This window comes from Myotis nattereri (genome assembly GCF_964212035.1).
Source record: "Myotis nattereri genome assembly, chromosome: 7".
NCBI classification, from domain to species: domain Eukaryota; kingdom Metazoa; phylum Chordata; class Mammalia; order Chiroptera; family Vespertilionidae; genus Myotis; species Myotis nattereri.
This window is the reverse complement of record NC_138082.1, coordinates 22,369,832-22,387,496: the sequence shown is the minus strand read 5'-3', so window position 1 is coordinate 22,387,496 and position 17,665 is coordinate 22,369,832. Positions and strand designations below refer to the sequence as shown.

At 53.0% G+C, this 17,665-nt stretch overlaps 2 protein-coding genes across 2 annotated transcripts in view; both read left to right on the top strand.

Annotated features, from left to right (window-relative positions):
* Window positions 1-194: 194 nt before the first annotated feature.
* On the top strand, window positions 195-6,481 carry IHH (Indian hedgehog signaling molecule; the record flags this gene model as incomplete). The annotated part of the gene is made up of 3 exons (XM_081095122.1): window positions 195-509; window positions 2,923-3,184; window positions 5,047-6,481. 3 exons carry the CDS (start codon window positions 195-197, stop codon window positions 5,703-5,705), a joined length of 1,236 nt encoding a protein of 411 aa, XP_080951248.1. The 3' UTR covers window positions 5,706-6,481.
* A 7,733-nt stretch (window positions 6,482-14,214) lies between these two features.
* CFAP65 (cilia and flagella associated protein 65) overlaps window positions 14,215-17,665 on the top strand; it is a gene marked incomplete at its 5' end in the record, with an annotated part of 34,268 nt that continues 30,817 nt past the window's right edge. The window contains one exon of the mRNA XM_081096001.1: window positions 14,215-14,227. Coding sequence (XP_080952127.1) covers window positions 14,215-14,227 — 13 coding nt within the window. The remainder of the gene's footprint in view (window positions 14,228-17,665) is intronic.

Below are 17,665 nucleotides of genomic sequence, written 5' to 3'. Positions count from 1 at the left end.
CCAGCCAGGGCCCCGGGCCCCCGCCCCGCACCTGAGTCCCGCCGGCCCTGCGCCACGCCGCGCAGCCCATGGCGCCCCCACCTGGAGCCCCCCGAAGCCACCCCGACGCCTGAGCCCCCTCAGGGCCCGGGTCGACTAGCCCACCCATCAGCCCACCAAGCGCCCTCGCCCGCCGCTCTCCCGGGCTCCCGGCCATGTCTCCCGCCCGGCTCCGGCCCCGACTGCGGTTCTGCCTGCTGCTGCTGCTGCTGCTGCTGGTGCCGGCGGCGCGGGGCTGCGGGCCGGGCCGGGTGGTGGGCAGCCGCAGGCGGCCGCCGCGCAAGCTGGTGCCGCTCGCTTATAAGCAATTCAGCCCCAACGTGCCCGAGAAGACCCTGGGCGCCAGCGGGCGCTATGAAGGCAAGATCGCGCGCAGCTCGGAGCGCTTCAAGGAGCTCACCCCCAATTACAATCCCGACATCATCTTCAAGGACGAGGAGAACACGGGCGCCGACCGCCTCATGACCCAGGTGAGCGCGACCCGCCCTTCCAGGGCGCCGCTGCCGAAGCACCGCCACCTGCCCGGCCCTATCCGCCCTCCCTGGCACTTTTGCTCCACTGGTTGGCACGCCCCCTGGCACCTGCCCCTCTCGCCAAACCCAGCTGCTCCTTGCCCAGGATGGGACAGCCAGGGGTCCCGGCAGGCGTGTCGGCATCCCCGATCGATCGTGCCGATGGCTATGAGAAGAGCTCCCTGCCGCCGAGCGCCACAACCCAGCCGGTTGGCCACGGCCCCTCTGCCCCGGCGCGCTGGCAGCTCGGGTCATTCGCGGCATCCGGCACCCGGAGGCACCTCGATCTGGCTGCCTCCTGCGCTACCGGGATCCACGCGGTACTTCCTGGCCTAACCCTCCGCACGGCTGCGCCTCTTTCACTTAGAAGCCATTCGGCACCCCGAGGCGAAGCAGCTCGGGGTGCAGAGGGCCCCACAGCCTTTGCTCCACGCGCGGTCGCTGTGGGGGTGGCAGCTCCTGTCCGGGAGGTTTGCGCCTGGCGGGTTTGATGCGCTGCCCCCGGTGGGGTCTGGGGTTAAGGAACAGCGAGGAAGGTGAAGGTGGGAGAGAGAACTTGCCGGGAGAGACCACGTGTCTGTGCAGAGAGCTGAGAGGCGCCCCTGCGTAGAAGGGTGGGGGACGGGGGCCTTTGAGCGCTGGGGCCGAACTTGGGGGGCCCCTGGGCTTGATGGCGGGGATGGGTTGGGTTGAAAGGGAGGGGTTCGGGTGCCGGCGAGGCAGAGAGCAGAGCTAAAGTTAGCCTTTGCATGCAGGGACCAGCGCTCAGCACAAGCGCTGAGGAGTGGAGGGCGGGGTGGGGGTGGGGGTGGGGGGCGCAAGGGGGGGGATTGGGGGGAGACACAAGCTTTCTTCACTGCAACCAGGTCCGCAGGGGAAGAGACCTACGTCCCCTTCCTCAGCGGCCCCCCCATGCGCCCCCCCCCCCCAAGCAGGCAGCCCACGTTCTAAGTTCTTTAGGAAAAGCAGCTAGACCACGGCCCTCGGCATGCGCCCTGGCGCCGGGGCCGGCCGGCCAGTGTCGGGGCGAAGGTTGGCTGGTGGCCGGGCCGGGCTGGGCGCAGAGGAATGCAGATAAGAATCCGGGCCACGGGCTGGGCAATCATTGACAGCGCGCGCCCCGGCTCTGGACCCGAGGGGGCGGGGAGAGAGGCGGAGAGCAGGGGCCCCCAGAGAACATAGGCGGGGGGCTAGAAGCCTGGAGGCAAGAGCACACGGAGCTCCCTCCTGGGGCAGTGAGCGCCCCAGCTAGCTTGCCCGCCAGGGAGGACTACGGGCCTGGGGCTGTAAACGTTGTTGGCTCCTGGGAGACAGAGTCCAAGGGTCTGTGGGGCTGGGCTCTGCGGGGCGGGCGGGGGTAGGTTGAGACAGGGGCTACCCACGCCTGGCGGCACCTCGAACTTCAGAGTCAAGGACTGTGGAAGGGCCCCCTCTCTTGCCGGCCCCTCCCCCGAGTCAACTGCAGGGTCCCTTGGGCTGCAGGCACGCGGGGAGTCAGCACAGACAGGTGATCTCTCGCGTCCTTCCCGCGGGCGCGGCTCTACTCCCACTCCTTGTGAGGCGGAGCGTGGAGGCGGCTCCCTGAGATTAGAAGTTCGATTTCTGGAGTCCCTTCCCAGATGGGAGCAGCGCAGAGGCGCGGAGGACTCTGGGCTCGGGGGACATTACCTAAGACGATCAACCCTGCGGAGACCCTTGTAGCGGGAGACGCTCCGCATCGAACTTAATAGGGCCAGGCCGGGCACTAGTCCTTCCACCAACTTCTGGGGACAGGGCTGCCCTGCCTCGGCAGGGGTGCGGGCAAGTTTTGGACATAAGAGGGTCCCAGCAGGAATGCTTTGTGGTGCCCGAGGGATCCAGGTAGGCCAGGGATTCCCGTCCAGTACACCCCCATGCTGCTGGGTCTCCGCACCTGCCGCGCCTCCGGGGCTGGTGTCCCCGGGCCTCAGCCCTGAGGCTACGGTGACACCTACTGGGCATCTCTGGCCTTGCACGCCTAGTAGGCCCGCCGCAGGCCGCTCCCGCCCCTCGAGGTAGCAGGCGTCCCGTGGAACAGAGGGACTGGGCGTTGGAAAGGTGCTGGCTGCGGAGGAATTGGTACCCGAGCGAGGCAGAGAAGGGAGGGGCCCCTTAACCGAGAAAGGCGCCCTCAGGACAGGGCTTGCCCTGCGCTTCAGATTTGCGGCGTCACTGTGCGGTCCAGGTCCGTGGGGCAGCCGCTGCTATAACGGAAGTAAGTTAGGGCTCTGTGTTCGGAAAAGAGCCCCCTTCCCGGTTTCCCAACGCCAGCGGTTGGGCTGGGAGAGCGCGGCTAGGACGCCACCTGCACGCGGGCCGGCTCCTCCCCTAACTCGGCGCTTTCCCCTCGCAGCGCTGCAAGGACCGCCTGAACTCCCTGGCCATCTCGGTGATGAACCAGTGGCCCGGCGTGAAGCTGCGGGTGACCGAGGGCTGGGACGAAGACGGGCACCATTCGGAGGAGTCGCTGCACTACGAAGGCCGCGCGGTGGACATCACCACGTCGGACCGCGACCGCAATAAGTACGGACTGCTGGCGCGGTTGGCAGTGGAGGCCGGCTTCGACTGGGTGTATTATGAGTCCAAGGCCCACGTGCATTGCTCCGTCAAGTCCGGTGAGCCGCTGCCGGGGGACTGGGCCCGGGGCCGGGGCCGCAGGGCGTGGGCAGGCGGCGCAGGGCCCCCTGGGGCCGAGAAGAAAAGACCCGCCCGGGGATGGAGGCGGGAACCCCGGGAAAGAGGACGTCGGCGGCACTCCCCGCTTCCTCTGGTGACCGCCTGCTCCTCCGGCGCCTGGTAGCGTCAGTGTTGGGAGCCTAGTGAGACAGGGCCCGGTCCCGGTGCTGCTGGGTGCCGACCTGGAGGTCCACAGTCAGCGGTTCTCAACCTGTGGGTCGCGAACAATGAAAATACATCCTGCATATCAGATATTTACAGTACGATTCATAACAGTAGCAACATTACAGTTATGAAGTAGCAACGAAAATAATTTTATGGTTGGGGGTCACCACAACATGAGGAACTGTATTAAAGGGTCGCGGCACTAGGAAGGTTGAGAACCACTGGAAGCCTGCGGCAGGAGGTTCAAGACAGCGAGCTGAGCGGATGTGGAAGCCAGGCTGTGACAGACACAGCCTCCCCACCCAGTCTGGTGCAGAATGAGGCGGGTGGGGTGGGGGCAGGGGCCAGGGCTGCCCAGACACCAGCAAGTCTGACCAGGAGCCAGGAGCCCAGAGGTTCAGAACCGACAACGGGGCTGCAGGCCAGACCCTTTAGGGCACTAGGTGTGCTCCTCCCAGGGGGTGCAGGCATCCCCACCTCTCCCTCAGGCCCTGAAACTGGGCATTTGGGGGCAAAACCAACCACGAGGGCCAGAATAAACAGAATGGACTCAATAAAGTGTATTTTCCCAAATTTGCCGCCTTGTTGATCCGAATTGGCAGGCACTGGGGCCTTGCCCCTCTCTCAAATCTTGTCAGCATCCCTGTCACCACACTGAATCCAGTCATGGATGCTTCAAATGTTTCCTGTGGGACTGCCAGCCTGGCCCCAGGGCTGCAGGCTCAGCCCGCCATGCTGGTACCAGGCATAGTCACATGCACAGACCCTGCACACGGAGACCAGGCCCCTTTTTACTATTCCTGGTCCCACCTGGGCCCACAGGGGTGACCCCACCCCCACTCCCACACTGCCCTTCTCCTCAGCACTTTCTTGCCAATGGTATCTGTTTCAAGTCACATCCACCCTCACCTGCAAACACTGGCCTGGTGCCAGCTCCCAGAGAGGCCTCTTCCATTCCTTATTCCTGACCTCCAAACACTGTTCTCCATCCCACTGATGCCACTGTGTCCTGTTCCTGCACAAGGACCCAGCACATGAATTGAGACAGTGATTTTACCATTGCCACTGAGCCAGGCTTCCCTGGAGTCTATATTCACCCCACGGCTGGTCTTCCTTTCACTTCCATATGGACTCCAAGGGCCAGCTCTGGCACAGGACTTGGCATGTCAGTCTGAGAGGGCACCACTGGGGGAGTGAGAAATAATGGCACATGTAGACCCCGGAGGAGCTAAGTGACTCGCCTTCTCCACGAGGCTGCAGCTTTCTGGGTGTCAATCACAGCTGATCACTGCCTGGCTCAGCTGACCTCTGACCTCTCTGACTGCTGCACAACCTTGTCAGGATTGAAAACAGATGGGGACGTTGCCTGGGCTTCAGGATGGCCTCTTCCTTCTCCCTCACTGGAGCCACAATACGCCCCTCTCACTGGCAAAGGATCAGACTGGGGAGAAGGGCAGAGATCACACTGTGGGTTGGAGTGGGTTCAAGGCTGCATGAGAAGTGGGGATAGGAGCCAAGATATGGTGATGGGGGCTCTTTGGGAGCAAGAGGGAGCACTGGCTGGGCTTGGGACGGGTGCTATGACTGGGAATTGAGCTCCACAGCAGTAACACCTTCATGTCCCTTCTTCCCACAGAGCACTCGGCTGCAGCCAAGACAGGTGGCTGCTTCCCTGCCGGAGCCCAGGTGCGCCTGGAGAGTGGGGCACGTGTAGCTTTGTCAGCCGTGAGGCCAGGAGACCGGGTGCTGGCCATGGGGGAGGATGGGAACCCCACCTTCAGTGATGTGCTCATTTTCCTGGATCGTGAGCCAGATAAGCTGAGGGCCTTCCAGGTCATCGAGACCCAGGACCCCCCGAGACGCCTGGCACTCACACCTGCCCATCTGCTCTTCACTGCCAACAATCACACAGAACCAGCGGCCCACTTCCGGGCCACATTTGCCAGTCAAGTGCAGCCTGGCCAGTATGTGCTGGTAGCAGGGGTGCCAGGCCTGCAGCCTGCCCGAGTGGCAGCTGTCTCCACACATATTGCCCTTGGGGCCTATGCCCCACTAACGAGGCACGGGACGCTGGTGGTAGAGGATGTGGTGGCCTCCTGCTTCGCGGCCGTGGCTGACCACCGCCTGGCTCACTTGGCCTTCTGGCCCTTTCGACTGTTTCACAGCTTGACGTGGGGCAGCTGGACCCCGGGGGAGGGTGTGCACTGGTACCCCCAGCTGCTCTACCGCCTGGGACAGCTCTTGTTGGAAGAGAGCAGCTTTCACTCACTGGGCATGGCTGGGCCAGGGAGCTGAAAAGATTCCCCCACTGTCCTCCTGGAACTGCCCAACTGGATCCAAAGACCTCCCTACCTGGAGGGCATTGGCCCTGGAAGAGACCCGAGCAGGGGGTAATGGATCCCACCATTGCCGCACCCTACAGAGATATACCATTGAGACTTGACTGGGCAATGCCAAAGTCCTCCACCACCATCTTGGTGTAGTGACAGAGCTGCAAGCTGAGCTGGCAAAAGGGTGGTCTGTCCTTCTAACTATAGACCTCTAGACTGGCACAGTGGGTCCCAACCCAGCCAGCTCTCACTACGATTTTTCATACCTGCCTCCCCCAATGGGGAGAGCCCATTCTATCTGTCTTAGGCCCCCCTTTGGTGGGCTTGCACCTCAGTTGATGCTGCTAGATTCCCTGGGAGCCAGCAGGGAGCTGGCTGGACTCAATGCTGCCTGGAACTGAGAAGGCTGCGGGGTGGGGCAGCCATCCTGGCCATCCTGAGACATGTCCTTCCTCCCTGGCCACACTCCTTGGGACACATCCAGAGACTGTTGCTGTCAGTGGGCAGAGTTCTGTGTTCCAGCCAATGTGACCGTAGAGCCCGGGACAGGGGAGTGGGCTGGATGTCCTTCCCACCCCTGTCAGGCTAAGCTCCCTCTTCTGCTGAACCCCCGCCCCTCCTCTGGTCAGTCTTCCCCACCTTATTTATTGGCGCCAAGGGGGAAGCCCATGGGAGAATTTGAGGGATGTTTTGGTGTTTTCTTCCTTTTGTAATAAAAATTATTTAAGTTGTTAGAGCCATAGAGTCCAGAATGCTGAGTGGATTCAATACTTGGATAGTCCGGAGTCAGGGATGTGCTACTTTCCTCTGAGGACAAAACCTCCAGTACTCCACCCCCTCTGCAGGCCTGTTCTCATCAAAGCTCTGCAAAGTCCCAAAAGAAAGCTGTGTTCATGCCAGGGCAGGCCTTAGCATGCTGACCCCAAGGTTGGACCAGAGAGAGAGAGGTGAGGTAACTATAGTTCATGGTCACTTCACTCGTCTAGACCACCACCTCTAGTTACGGTGCTTTCCCTGCTGACTCAAGTCTTTCTTGGGGCCTGGGTTTCTGACTCTTCATTGTGATCATGGACCATGGCATGAAATTATTCTGGAGACATCACATCTGCCTTCTGACTTCTTGGATAAATCAGGGGTCCCTAACCTGCAAGTTCTAAAACCTCAGAATCACCTAGGCAGCTTGTTAAAAATTATTCTTGGCCCTACTTCCAAGATTTTGCTTTAATAAATCCAGAGTGAGGGCCCTGGAACTTAATTTTATAAACACTCCAAACACGGCAGATGGCCCATGGATCACACTTTGAGAGACATTACTTAGTCTAGAGAAGGCCCAGTTTATTGCCAAAACAGAATGATACTTTTGCCAGCCCCGCCCAAAAGAACAATTTTGGGGTGAAGGTGGGGCCCTGTGCTCACTACAGGTTAGCTGATTCCCAGGCTCAGTGGTACAATTGTTAAATTTTCAGGAACTTCATGAGTCAGTTGATATAGACCATGGTGGGACTATTTATACCATGGAAATTGGTGTATGCTACAAATTAGGGTTCCTCACACTGTGGAGAGCTGGTTGTTAGAGCAAACCACTGCCAAGGCTCTAACCTCCTACAGAGATTACTGTGCTGGGGTGACTGCTCAGATTTTTATCTTACCAATCCCCATCTCCATGGAAGAAAACTCCAGAGAAAACTTCATTCCCCCAGGGAACTGTGTCATCTGGGGGAATAGGCCCCCCCACAAGGCTATTATGAATAAAAGCTGCTATCATTTAATGAAGTTTCCCCGCTGCCAGGCTTTGTTTTAAGTGCTCCACTTGAAGCACCCATTTAATTTTCATAACAGTCCACTGTGGTATATACTATAATATTATCATTTTTCCAAATGAGAACACAGAAGCACAGGGAGGTTAGTAACTTGCTCAAGATGTTACAACCAGTGATAAGTAGGATTTGAATCTATGCAACTTGGGGTGAAGGTGGAGACCTGCAACTTTTCTGGGAATCCTGGACTCAGGTGTGAGGAAACTACGCGAGCAGGGAGACCAGGAGAAACAACCGAAAAAGTCACCCTCCACCTCTGCAGTGTGATGGCCCCTAATCCCTCCCTCCAGAACCCCGCTTGCCCCAACCGCTGTACGATGCCAAGGCCCAGCAGAAGGTCAACCATAGAGCCTAGGCCCAGGCAGCTTCTGATCCAAAACGTGGCTCATGCTCAGCCCTTGGCCAAGGCTGCCGCATCCACAGTTGTGACCTTCATTCAGAGTTGTAGCCTTTGGTCATTGTTTACCAGACACCATGTGTCAGGCACTGTGCCAGAGCGAGGGAAAGAGGCAGTCTCTGCGCTCAGTGAACTGGATGGCAGGGAGCAGCACAGGAAGAGGGATGCCCATGCCACGTGCTGAGTGCTGTGCCTGACATCCTCACAGGGGCCACTGAGTGCCACAGAGAGGCTGGAACTAGGAAAATGTCCTGGAGATGAGGACCATGCAGGAAGGGCAGGTGTTTGCATGGCAGGTGAGTAAGGGAAGGGGTCCAGGCTGAGGAAACAGTACGTGCAAAGGCTTTCAGGCTTGAGTGAGGCTGGGGGGTTGAAGGAATCACCACCAGGTCAGCATTGCGAAGCTGTTCAGTGCCAGTGGGTTTGGCAAAGCTGCGGTAGACAGGTGGGCAGCAGTTAGGGTATACCGATCCTTGTGTTCCATGCCTTTGGACTTCATCCTGAGGGCTTGGTGAACGCCTGTAGGGGTTGAAGTTGGGAGAACTTGCAACTAGATGGTTTCAGAAAGCTCTCCCGGTTGCAGTGTGGAGGACAGACCAGAGAAGGCAGCTATGGAAGCAGGAGTCTATACACTTGGTAAAGAAGTTCACTAACTTCTGGACTGAAGAGGTGGCTGTGAGGGTCAGAAAAAGGCAACGGATTGTAGACATTTTGGCAGGAAAATGGCCAGGACTTGAAGCCCATTTGGATGAGCAGTAAGGGTGAGTAAAGGCCCAAGTCAACTTCAGGTTTTTAAGCCTGAGATCCCACCTTGGCTATGAGGCCTCTGGAACAGCCTGGGCAGACTACCTCCACATAGAGGCCGCGGCACCCTGGCTCTTTGACTTGTCTGTGCAGAGGCCTCTCCTCAGATCCCCATCCCCACGTTGTCCTTACATGCTCCTCTCTTGTGTTTGGAAAGACCCAATCACCTTGGCCATGGCTCTCTGAAGCCATGTGGGCCTGCGCTCCCCTTTCTCCCCCGACATAGCCTGAAGGTGCTGCCTGCCCGAAGATGGCATCTGACAGGAAAGGCTGAGCCCAATGCACCAATCCTTTAGGCAACCAGGCCTGCTGCTAACACAGCAGCTCAGGTGTGGGAACTGGAAACAGGCACCTCTCCATTTAAAAACGTCCCCTGAGGAGATCTAACTAGAGAAGGCAACTCTTCTGGCCTGGCACCAGGAGACCCTTGCACATGGGGCATGCGAGGGTATGTAGCATGTCTGGATTTCCTGGTGGCAGCTCCCCCAACCCTGCTCTGCCCTCTGGGTGGGATGCACCTCCCGGGGCTTGGCCCCACATCCCCTACCCCAGCTTGGTTCTCAAAGCCTCTTTGTTCTACTGGGACAAGCTGTGGCCAGCCCAGACCTGATAAGGCTGAGTCAGGCCGATAGTATCCCCAAACCACACCCAGGCTGCCTTGTACACACACGGAACTCCCCTCAGAGCGGCATAAATGCAGGATGCTTCCCGCCCAGGTTTGGGTCTGGAAGCCTCAACCTCTGTGCTGGCCCTCCCTTTGTTCATTGAAGACCTCTCATCTGGATGGGGAAGCAGGCTAAGGGATTACCCCCATAAGTCTCCAAGAGGAAAAATGACTCACCCATCGTTATTTATTCCACAATCAGGAGCATCAATTGTGCTAGGTCTGCTATTTACAGCATCTTTTAAAATCCTAACTGCCTGCAAAGTGAGATTGCTCCTAATTCCTACTTTGCAGAAAGGTGAAGTCCAGAAGCCCAGAGTGGTGAAGTCACTTTCCCATGACGGCACAGTAGTTGAAACCAGAACCCAAGTCCTCTGCAGCAGCAACTGAGGGAGGTAGGAACTGATGAGTCATCATCCCACAAAGATGGGAGGAAGTCACTCCCACCATTAGCCTAAAAGATCTGATGAAGCTGGGGGTGGCCAAGAACCTGTGAGGGAAAGCGGTCTTGGAAGAATAATGTTCTAGACACTATGAGAAAATCTCATTTTGGTGGGAGTGGCAATGGTTAAAATAAGTCCTCAGTTATTTGAGCCTCCTCTCCCCTTGAATCTGGGCTGAGGCTAGGAAAGGCCATGTAGCTTCTTCCTGGTTCTACCCTGAGATTGTCAAGCTGAAGCAACTATAGATTGGTGTTCCCATCCACAGCCTAGTGAGTGCCCAGCTGATGGCCGGCACAAACTTTCAGCCATGTGAGGGCACCATCTTGGATGACCAGCCCCATGGAGCTTTTGGATGGCTGCAGCCTTGCCAATATCTGAATGCAACGGCATGAGAGACTCCAAGTGAGAGCTGCCTGGCCACACCCTTCCTAAATTTCTGACCCACAAATGCATAAGCAAAATAATGATTGTTTGGAACCTTGAAGTTTGGAATAATTTCTTATACAGCAATAGTAAACAGAACAAAAGGCAAAGAAGGAACAGGAACTGATGAGGGCATCTTCTAAGGCTTTCCAGGGCCTTTAATACACTTTTACACAAAAGCTTTTTAAAACGGAGCCTGCATGAGGTTGGAGGAGGTGTAGTGCCTCTTCATCTTCTAAAGGGGAAGCATGAGAAGGCACATTGACTAAACTTGGGGCAGATAGAGATGGAGACAAAGGGAAGAGTTGATAAGCACATCTCTTCACACTCAACTTATTGAAAAATGTTATTTATGTATCTGTTCTGGTGGCAGGATCTTTCATGATAGCAACCTCTTGAAGGAATGAAGAGCTTTCTGGAAGGAAGGAAGCTCATGTATTTGGGCCAGTGGCTAGCAAGAACTTATACATGGCCAAGTAGGAGAAAATGTTATTAGAGATTTTTTTTAAAAAACCCAGTGTTAGAAGCTGAAGAAAGGGCTCAGAGATCAGGCACATGGAAAAGAGCTGGATATTCCTGTGGATGGTTGCTGGCCACATTTTCCCAGAGTACCCCCTGTCAACAGAAACTTGCAGGACCTGGACAAAAATGTTCATGAAAACAAACTAGAAGCACCCTGCTGCCCTATTAAACTCCAGGTGTATCTGCATCTGGCTTCTGTGCACACCTCCAAATGCCCAACTTAAGTGAATTCAGAGGAAAGTGATCAGGCATATAATGGGACATGGGTGTGGCTCTGGGGAGTAATTGGGGATTGTAAGGGTGGAATGAAAGATTTCTTGGTTTTGAACCCATAATCCCGAAGAATCACAAAATGGGAATGATCAAAATCTAATAAAGATGGGGGAAATGCACATTTACAGTAGAGAATCCTGGCAGACACCACTTTAGCCAAGTGATCAAAGTTAACATCACCAATAAAACATATTGACATCATGTACCCTCTAATACAATGTACTGAGAAGGGCATATCACCTCTCTGTTATGCTTCTCAATAATGGACACCTCACTCTATTATAAGAAACTAGAGGCCCGGTGCATGAAATTCGTGCATGGATAGGGTACCTAGGCCTGGCCAGTGATCAGGGCCAATCTGTGGAGTGACTGGCAGGGAGATTGTGGGGGGGGGGGAGCCCCCTACTGTCACCTGCCTTGGCCGGCCTAGTGCCGCCCACTCACCAGCCATGCTGCCCACTGCTGCCTGTTGCCTCCCTCTGCCGGGTGGGGTGAAGGGGCGGGGGTGCTGGCACCCACCTTGGCTGGCTTGGGGCCTGCGGGCTGGGGGCAGCTCCTGCATTGAACATCTGCCCCCTGGTGGTCAGTGTGCATCATAGCAACCCGTCATTCTGCCGTTTGGTCAATTTGCATATTAGTCTTTTATTATATAGGATAAACCCAAATTGAGGAAAATTCTACCAATAATGCACAGTACTCTTCAAAAAAGTCAAGGTCATGAAAGACTAGGAAAACTCAGGAAATGCACAGGTGGGATCCCGGATTAGATACCAAAACAGGAAAAGAACGTTAGTGGACAAACTTGTGAAATCTAATAAATTCTATACTTTCATTAACAGTATTTATTGTATCAAGGTTAACTTCTTAGTTTTGAGAAATGATCTATGATCATGTAAGATGTTAACCTCAGGGAAAGTTGGGTGAAGGGTTTATGAGACTCCCTGTACTATTTTTGTAACCCTTCTGTATATTTAAAATTAACTCACAATTTTTAAAGCATCTAAAAGATAGAATCTCATAGACCAGTCAAAGATGGTCTCCTTTAGCATACAGGAAGTTCAAACCAACTTCCATACTCAAAGGAAGCCAGTGGTCATGACTCCTTTACTTGAGAGAAGACCCTGATCAGAAATGGATTAGAAAAGGGTTTGAGGAATTAGATAGAATGGAAAGTAACAAAATAATGGTGTTCTTCATTCATTCAGAGCCTGTCATGAGCCAGGCACTGTGCTAAGTTCTTTGGATATTTTATTCCACTTAAATTTCACAACCTTTTAGCTGTTAAAGTTTTCCCTGCTATGGAAAGAACAAGATCATAGCTGAAAGCTGGTGCAGTTGGGATTCAAATCCAATCTGCTTTACTCCAGGGCTTGTTCTCAGTCACTCCACTGTACTGTCTTCTCAGAGATGTCCCTCAGTTCGTACCCCAGGGTTTCTGCACTGTGGGCGGGGAAAGAGGAGATAGAAGGCAGAGGAAGTGGATGGGCTGGTCATCAGGAGCTGTCCATGGTGCTGGTCAGAGAGACTTGGAGCTAGAGGGCCAGCAGGAGATGGTGTAGGGAAGACAGCTGGGAGGTCTCACACAGAGAAGGAGCACTGCTCAGAGTAGAAGGAAAGAGCGGTTAGATGTGGTAACGGGTCCTTCACCAATGCGGAGGAATTAGACGGGGAAAGAAGCCGGTGAGGCAGGATTTGTTTTTGGGTCTAAATTGCAACTAATAGTATTCAGTATAGCTATACTGATTATTGAAATCTGGAAATACTTTGGTACTATTTGGTAAATAGTCACTGACTGAGTCCTCCACTGCTGTGGTGGCTGCTCTCTCAGTCCCTCCCTGTACTCCCAGGTTCCCCCATGACCCAGCAACTAAAGGGTTAAGGCCTGGCACAATGTGGGATCCCAGAACTCTGCTCCAGTTCCAAGGCCCCTTCTCATAGGTCATGCCCACACCTTACCAATTGTTAAATATTTTACCCCTGTTTATCCCCACTTTACAGATGTGAAAAGTGAGGTTCTAGAATGTTGAACAATTTGCTTGAAATTGCTCAGCTACTCAATGCTAGAATCAGGACTTGAAATCAAGTCTTCTGGATCAAACCTCAGGTCCTTTTCCCTTCATCTCCCTACCATAGGCCTGCATGCCTATCTACTTTTTGTGGGGATAAAGAATAGTAGGAGAAGGTTATCTAGGGGGCTTAGGTTGGCACAGGAGACTCAGGAAACCCTTTGCGGGCCCCAGGCAGAATAAAACTCTTTGAATTCTCTTGCCATATGGCAGCCTACCCCAAACTCCTACCAATTTTGTGCCATGGTAACTGTTTCAGGCTGGAGGTGTCATCAACCTCTTAATGCTCTCCCCACCCCCTGCTGCTCTAGGGGAACATGACACTCTAATGCAAACAGTGCTCCATGCCTGCTCCTTGATCAGTCCTGAACCAATCCAATGGCCCTTTTGGCTGCAGTCTTCTCTCACTCTCCACCCCTTGGGCTGAGCTTAGAAGATTTATTCCACTAATTTCACCTCTTTATCTCATTCCCATAAATTAAATATGCCTTGGATGAAGACCTGATTTCCAAACTAACACTCCAAATGGAGCCAGTCACAGGGAGAGAGTTTTACAAGTGCTAGAGCTGGGTTGCCTTGCCATCTGGACTGCAGATTACTCTGGCATCTCCTTTTGTCTTTCTCCACCCTGGAGCAGCAAGGCAGCCTCCTTCTTGGAGAAACAAGAGGAGGATGTGGAGAGGAGAGAAACTTCTCACCTCTCCAGTGTGCAGCAGAGAGGCTGGGAGGTGGTAAGAGAGGAGGGTGCACAGGCCAAGTGGTTTATTTATAGGGACCTCCCATTCAATCAGTGACTCTGTGTATGTGTGTGTGTGTGTGTGTGTGTGTGTGTGTCTAACTTTGTTGTCTAGCATGTGTCAAGTACTTTACACATTCATGATTACTCAGTCCTTACACCAGCCTTTTGATAATTATCACCAGCCTTTTGATAATTAACAGATGAGAAAAGTGAGGCTCAGAGAGGTCATGTGACTTGTCCAAAGCCACAGTCAGTAAAAGGCAGAGTCAGGATTAATATCAGAACTGCCTGGTTTCTCAGACCAGAGTCTTCTCTGTTCCGTAGTCATGGGAGTTGGAGGTAGCGAGTTATGGGTGGTGTGGATGTGTGTGGAAAAAATGCTTAGAAAAGATACTTTTGTGTGTGTGCACTAGAGCCCAAATCACTGAGTGTGCTTTATCTATATTACCCCCATACCAGCTTTTTACTGGAAGGATTTGAGTTCATCTCCTACTCATCCTCCTTCCTCCTGTTCTCCTACATCCTGGTCTTTGTCAATCTCCTGAATTATCACTCACCTTTGTTTGGAACTTTGAACCAAATAACACCACCCCCATTGTCTTTTTTAGATCCATGAAGGATATAGTCACTAGGACCCAGCACCCATTATCTCCTACTAGAGGCCCGGTGCATGGATTTGTGCATTGGTGAGGTCCCTCAGCCTGGCCTGCACCCTCTCGCAATTCGGGACCCCTCGAGGGATGTAGGACTGCTGGTTTCGGCCCGATCCCTGCAGGCCAGGCTGAGGGACCCCACCGGTGCACAAATCCATGCACCGTGCCTCTAGTATGCATATAAGATCGTTGGTTAATCTCTTCCCGCTCCCCACTTCTCTCTGCAATTCATCAGTCTGTTCCATGTTTCCATGCCTGTGCATTGAGCATCTGCCCCCTGGTGGTCAATGCACGTCATAGCTACCGGCCAAATGGTCGAATGGTTGAACAATTGCTTAGGCATATATATTCTGGAATTCTGAAAAGGGGGGCTTCTAAAGCAAACCTCAATTAAAGTCATGATTGTGGGGATATCCTCTCCCATCCTCAGGCTCAACTCCTTGCCACGCTCTTTTCTATGCTGTTCACCTCCTGGGGCAAAGTTCAGATTGGGTCTCTTTTTGCATCTAAGATATACCTTTGAAATGTCAGAGTAATCTCCTTTCCCAGACCCCTCAAGGCACAATCCCCACACCAGAGCATCAGACCACAGAACCCCTCATTGTCATCTTGTTCCCTCAATACCATCTCTATGTGCTGTAAATGTTAATTACTAACTATGATGCACTCACCAATGTAAAAGAAGTATGCATCTCTCTGTTTTACTTTTTATTCCGTCCCAGAGATTTCCTTACCTTGCTTTCTCCTGCTCCCTTAATTTACCATCTATGGATTTATGTAACCCTCCTCATGTCTCCTCCTTTTATTCTAATGTATAAACTAAGCTGCAAAGCTGCCACTCTGCAGAGTTTTTTCTCAGTCCGTTGAGATTTTGCTTTCTGCCAGTTTGGCTCAGATAAATTCATAAAAAACATTTGGACGTTTCTTATGCCAACACTACTAAGAATTCCCAAGTCCAGAATCCACCAAGGTTTGGGCAGATCTCTGGAGGGACAGTCCCCCAGGGAAGAGGCACAAGGATGTGTGGCTCCTAGCATGAGCTTTTCCTCCTACTTTTTAAGAAATTTGACTTCAGAGAGGGAGGGGAGTAAGAAAGAGTTAGAAACATCAATGATGAGAGAGAATCATCAATTGGCTGCCTCCTGCATGCCCTGTACTGGAGATCAAGCCCACAACCCCAGCCCGCAGCCCTGGGAATGTGCCCTTGACTGGAATCGAACCGGGGATCTTTCAGTCTGCAGGCTGACGCTCTATCCACTGAGCCAAACTGGCTAGGGCTCTGCTTGTGGTTTTGTCTCTGGGATTGCTGAGGCCACCACCAAGCCTTGCCCCAGAGTCACTTCTCCCTATTTCTTTTTTACCTAAAAATGAACAAACGGGTCTCATCATTCCCGCTGAGTCAGGCTGACCATTTCAAAAGAGCATAGGGGAAAACAAAAATGAAATCATTACAGAAACTATAAACAGCATAAAAGTTATCATGTCCAAACTTCAGGTCTCAGATTTGAGAATAACATTAAAACCAGTTCAAAGCTCACTGAGTTCTGCACTCCTTGATCCCAAGTAAACTCTTAACCTCACTGTGCTTGCATAACCAAATGGGCCCTTGGCCTGCCCCTTCCCTCCAGTCCGGCCAGCATCTGGCCATGTGATCTCCCAGGCCAACTCAGTCCACTTTGTCAACAAAATCTATCTTTTCCCTTTCACGAGTAAACCCCAACTGTCCCAAAATGAGAATTTCTTTTCTGGATTCACCCCGAGACTCATTAAGGTTTCTCCCCTTAACACCAATCCCCATCACTGTCCTGGGGAGTGAAACATCTTTATTGTCCATGAATGAACTTTGAGACTTTTGGCTTCACCCATCAAAGGCATCTTCACCAAATGAGACCCTTCCCCACAATACATCCAGACGAATGAACAAAGGGTCCAGAAATCCATAGTATGTATAACAATGCCTTCTTCATACATCAACCTTCAGATCCCTTCAGAGAGTTAACTTTGTGCTGTCAGGCGATAAGGACACATCTTCTCCAAACAGCAAAAGGAAGCCATTTGCAAAGCAATGTGCAAATGAGAAATGCTACGGGCTGCTTTTCAATTAACAATTGCAATCACAGAATGAAGTTCCGCTTGAGATTCTGACCCTGTGTCACCAACTCGTCGGGAAAGAACAGGAACGACTCCCACTCAGGTGATGTGTCCACGGAATAGCTTCCTATGAATTTGGTCGTCAATTAAATCACGATTGCGGGGAGGTCACGACAAACAAGGGACTATACATACCATGTTGCAACTGGTAGAAGCCCAGTTACTATTTGCAAGGAAAGTCGTAAAATCGACAAACAGGGTAGGACTTAAAAGTTGGGCAGCGCTTTCGCCTTCTCTGAGCCATGACTCATTTGGGCTGCCGTAGTTGCCCTAGGATACCAGGAATCGACGCTTCCTGTATCTATGGAGACGACAACAAGGCGGCGGTGTGAGTTTTGAGCGTTGATCTCAGGGACTCGGGAGCTGCGCGAGTGGCCAGGAAGGTATCTGCCCCAGAGATCGCCTCCTCCGGGAAGTGGCCCGGGGTCCCCTCCTTGCCCTTCAGAGAGTCCCGTGGAACTGAGACTTGGGCGAGATCAATCAGACTGGGATCCCGAAGAGAAAAGAGGCACAGCTATAAGTACATTTTGTCCCTTCATTTTACCTATTTCTTCCTCCCCCAACTCTACACAACGACCTGCCACTTTTCTCACTGGTCATTTAGGAATTTTCAGGTTGGAAATTAGAAAATTAAGCAAACTGACAATATATTTTTAAAGTTCTTAGAATTAGAAAATTTGATTGAAAAGCACCACCTCCTTGCATAATGATTGCAGATGTGTGTCTTTTGGAAGAGCGGTGCAGGCCAATGTGGAGGTTATGATTGTTAATTATAGTAACATTAAGTTTATCTAGGGCTTTTTCAAATCCTTTATTTCATTTGAGCTTAGCATTAACTTTGTGAAATAGTTAGCATAACCCTCACTTTACAGGTGAGGAGACTGAGGCTCGGGAATTTGGAGAAACTTTCCCATCTCAAATGAATCTAAGCAGATACCAGAACCCAGTTTTCTTTTTTCCAGGATCAGCGCTC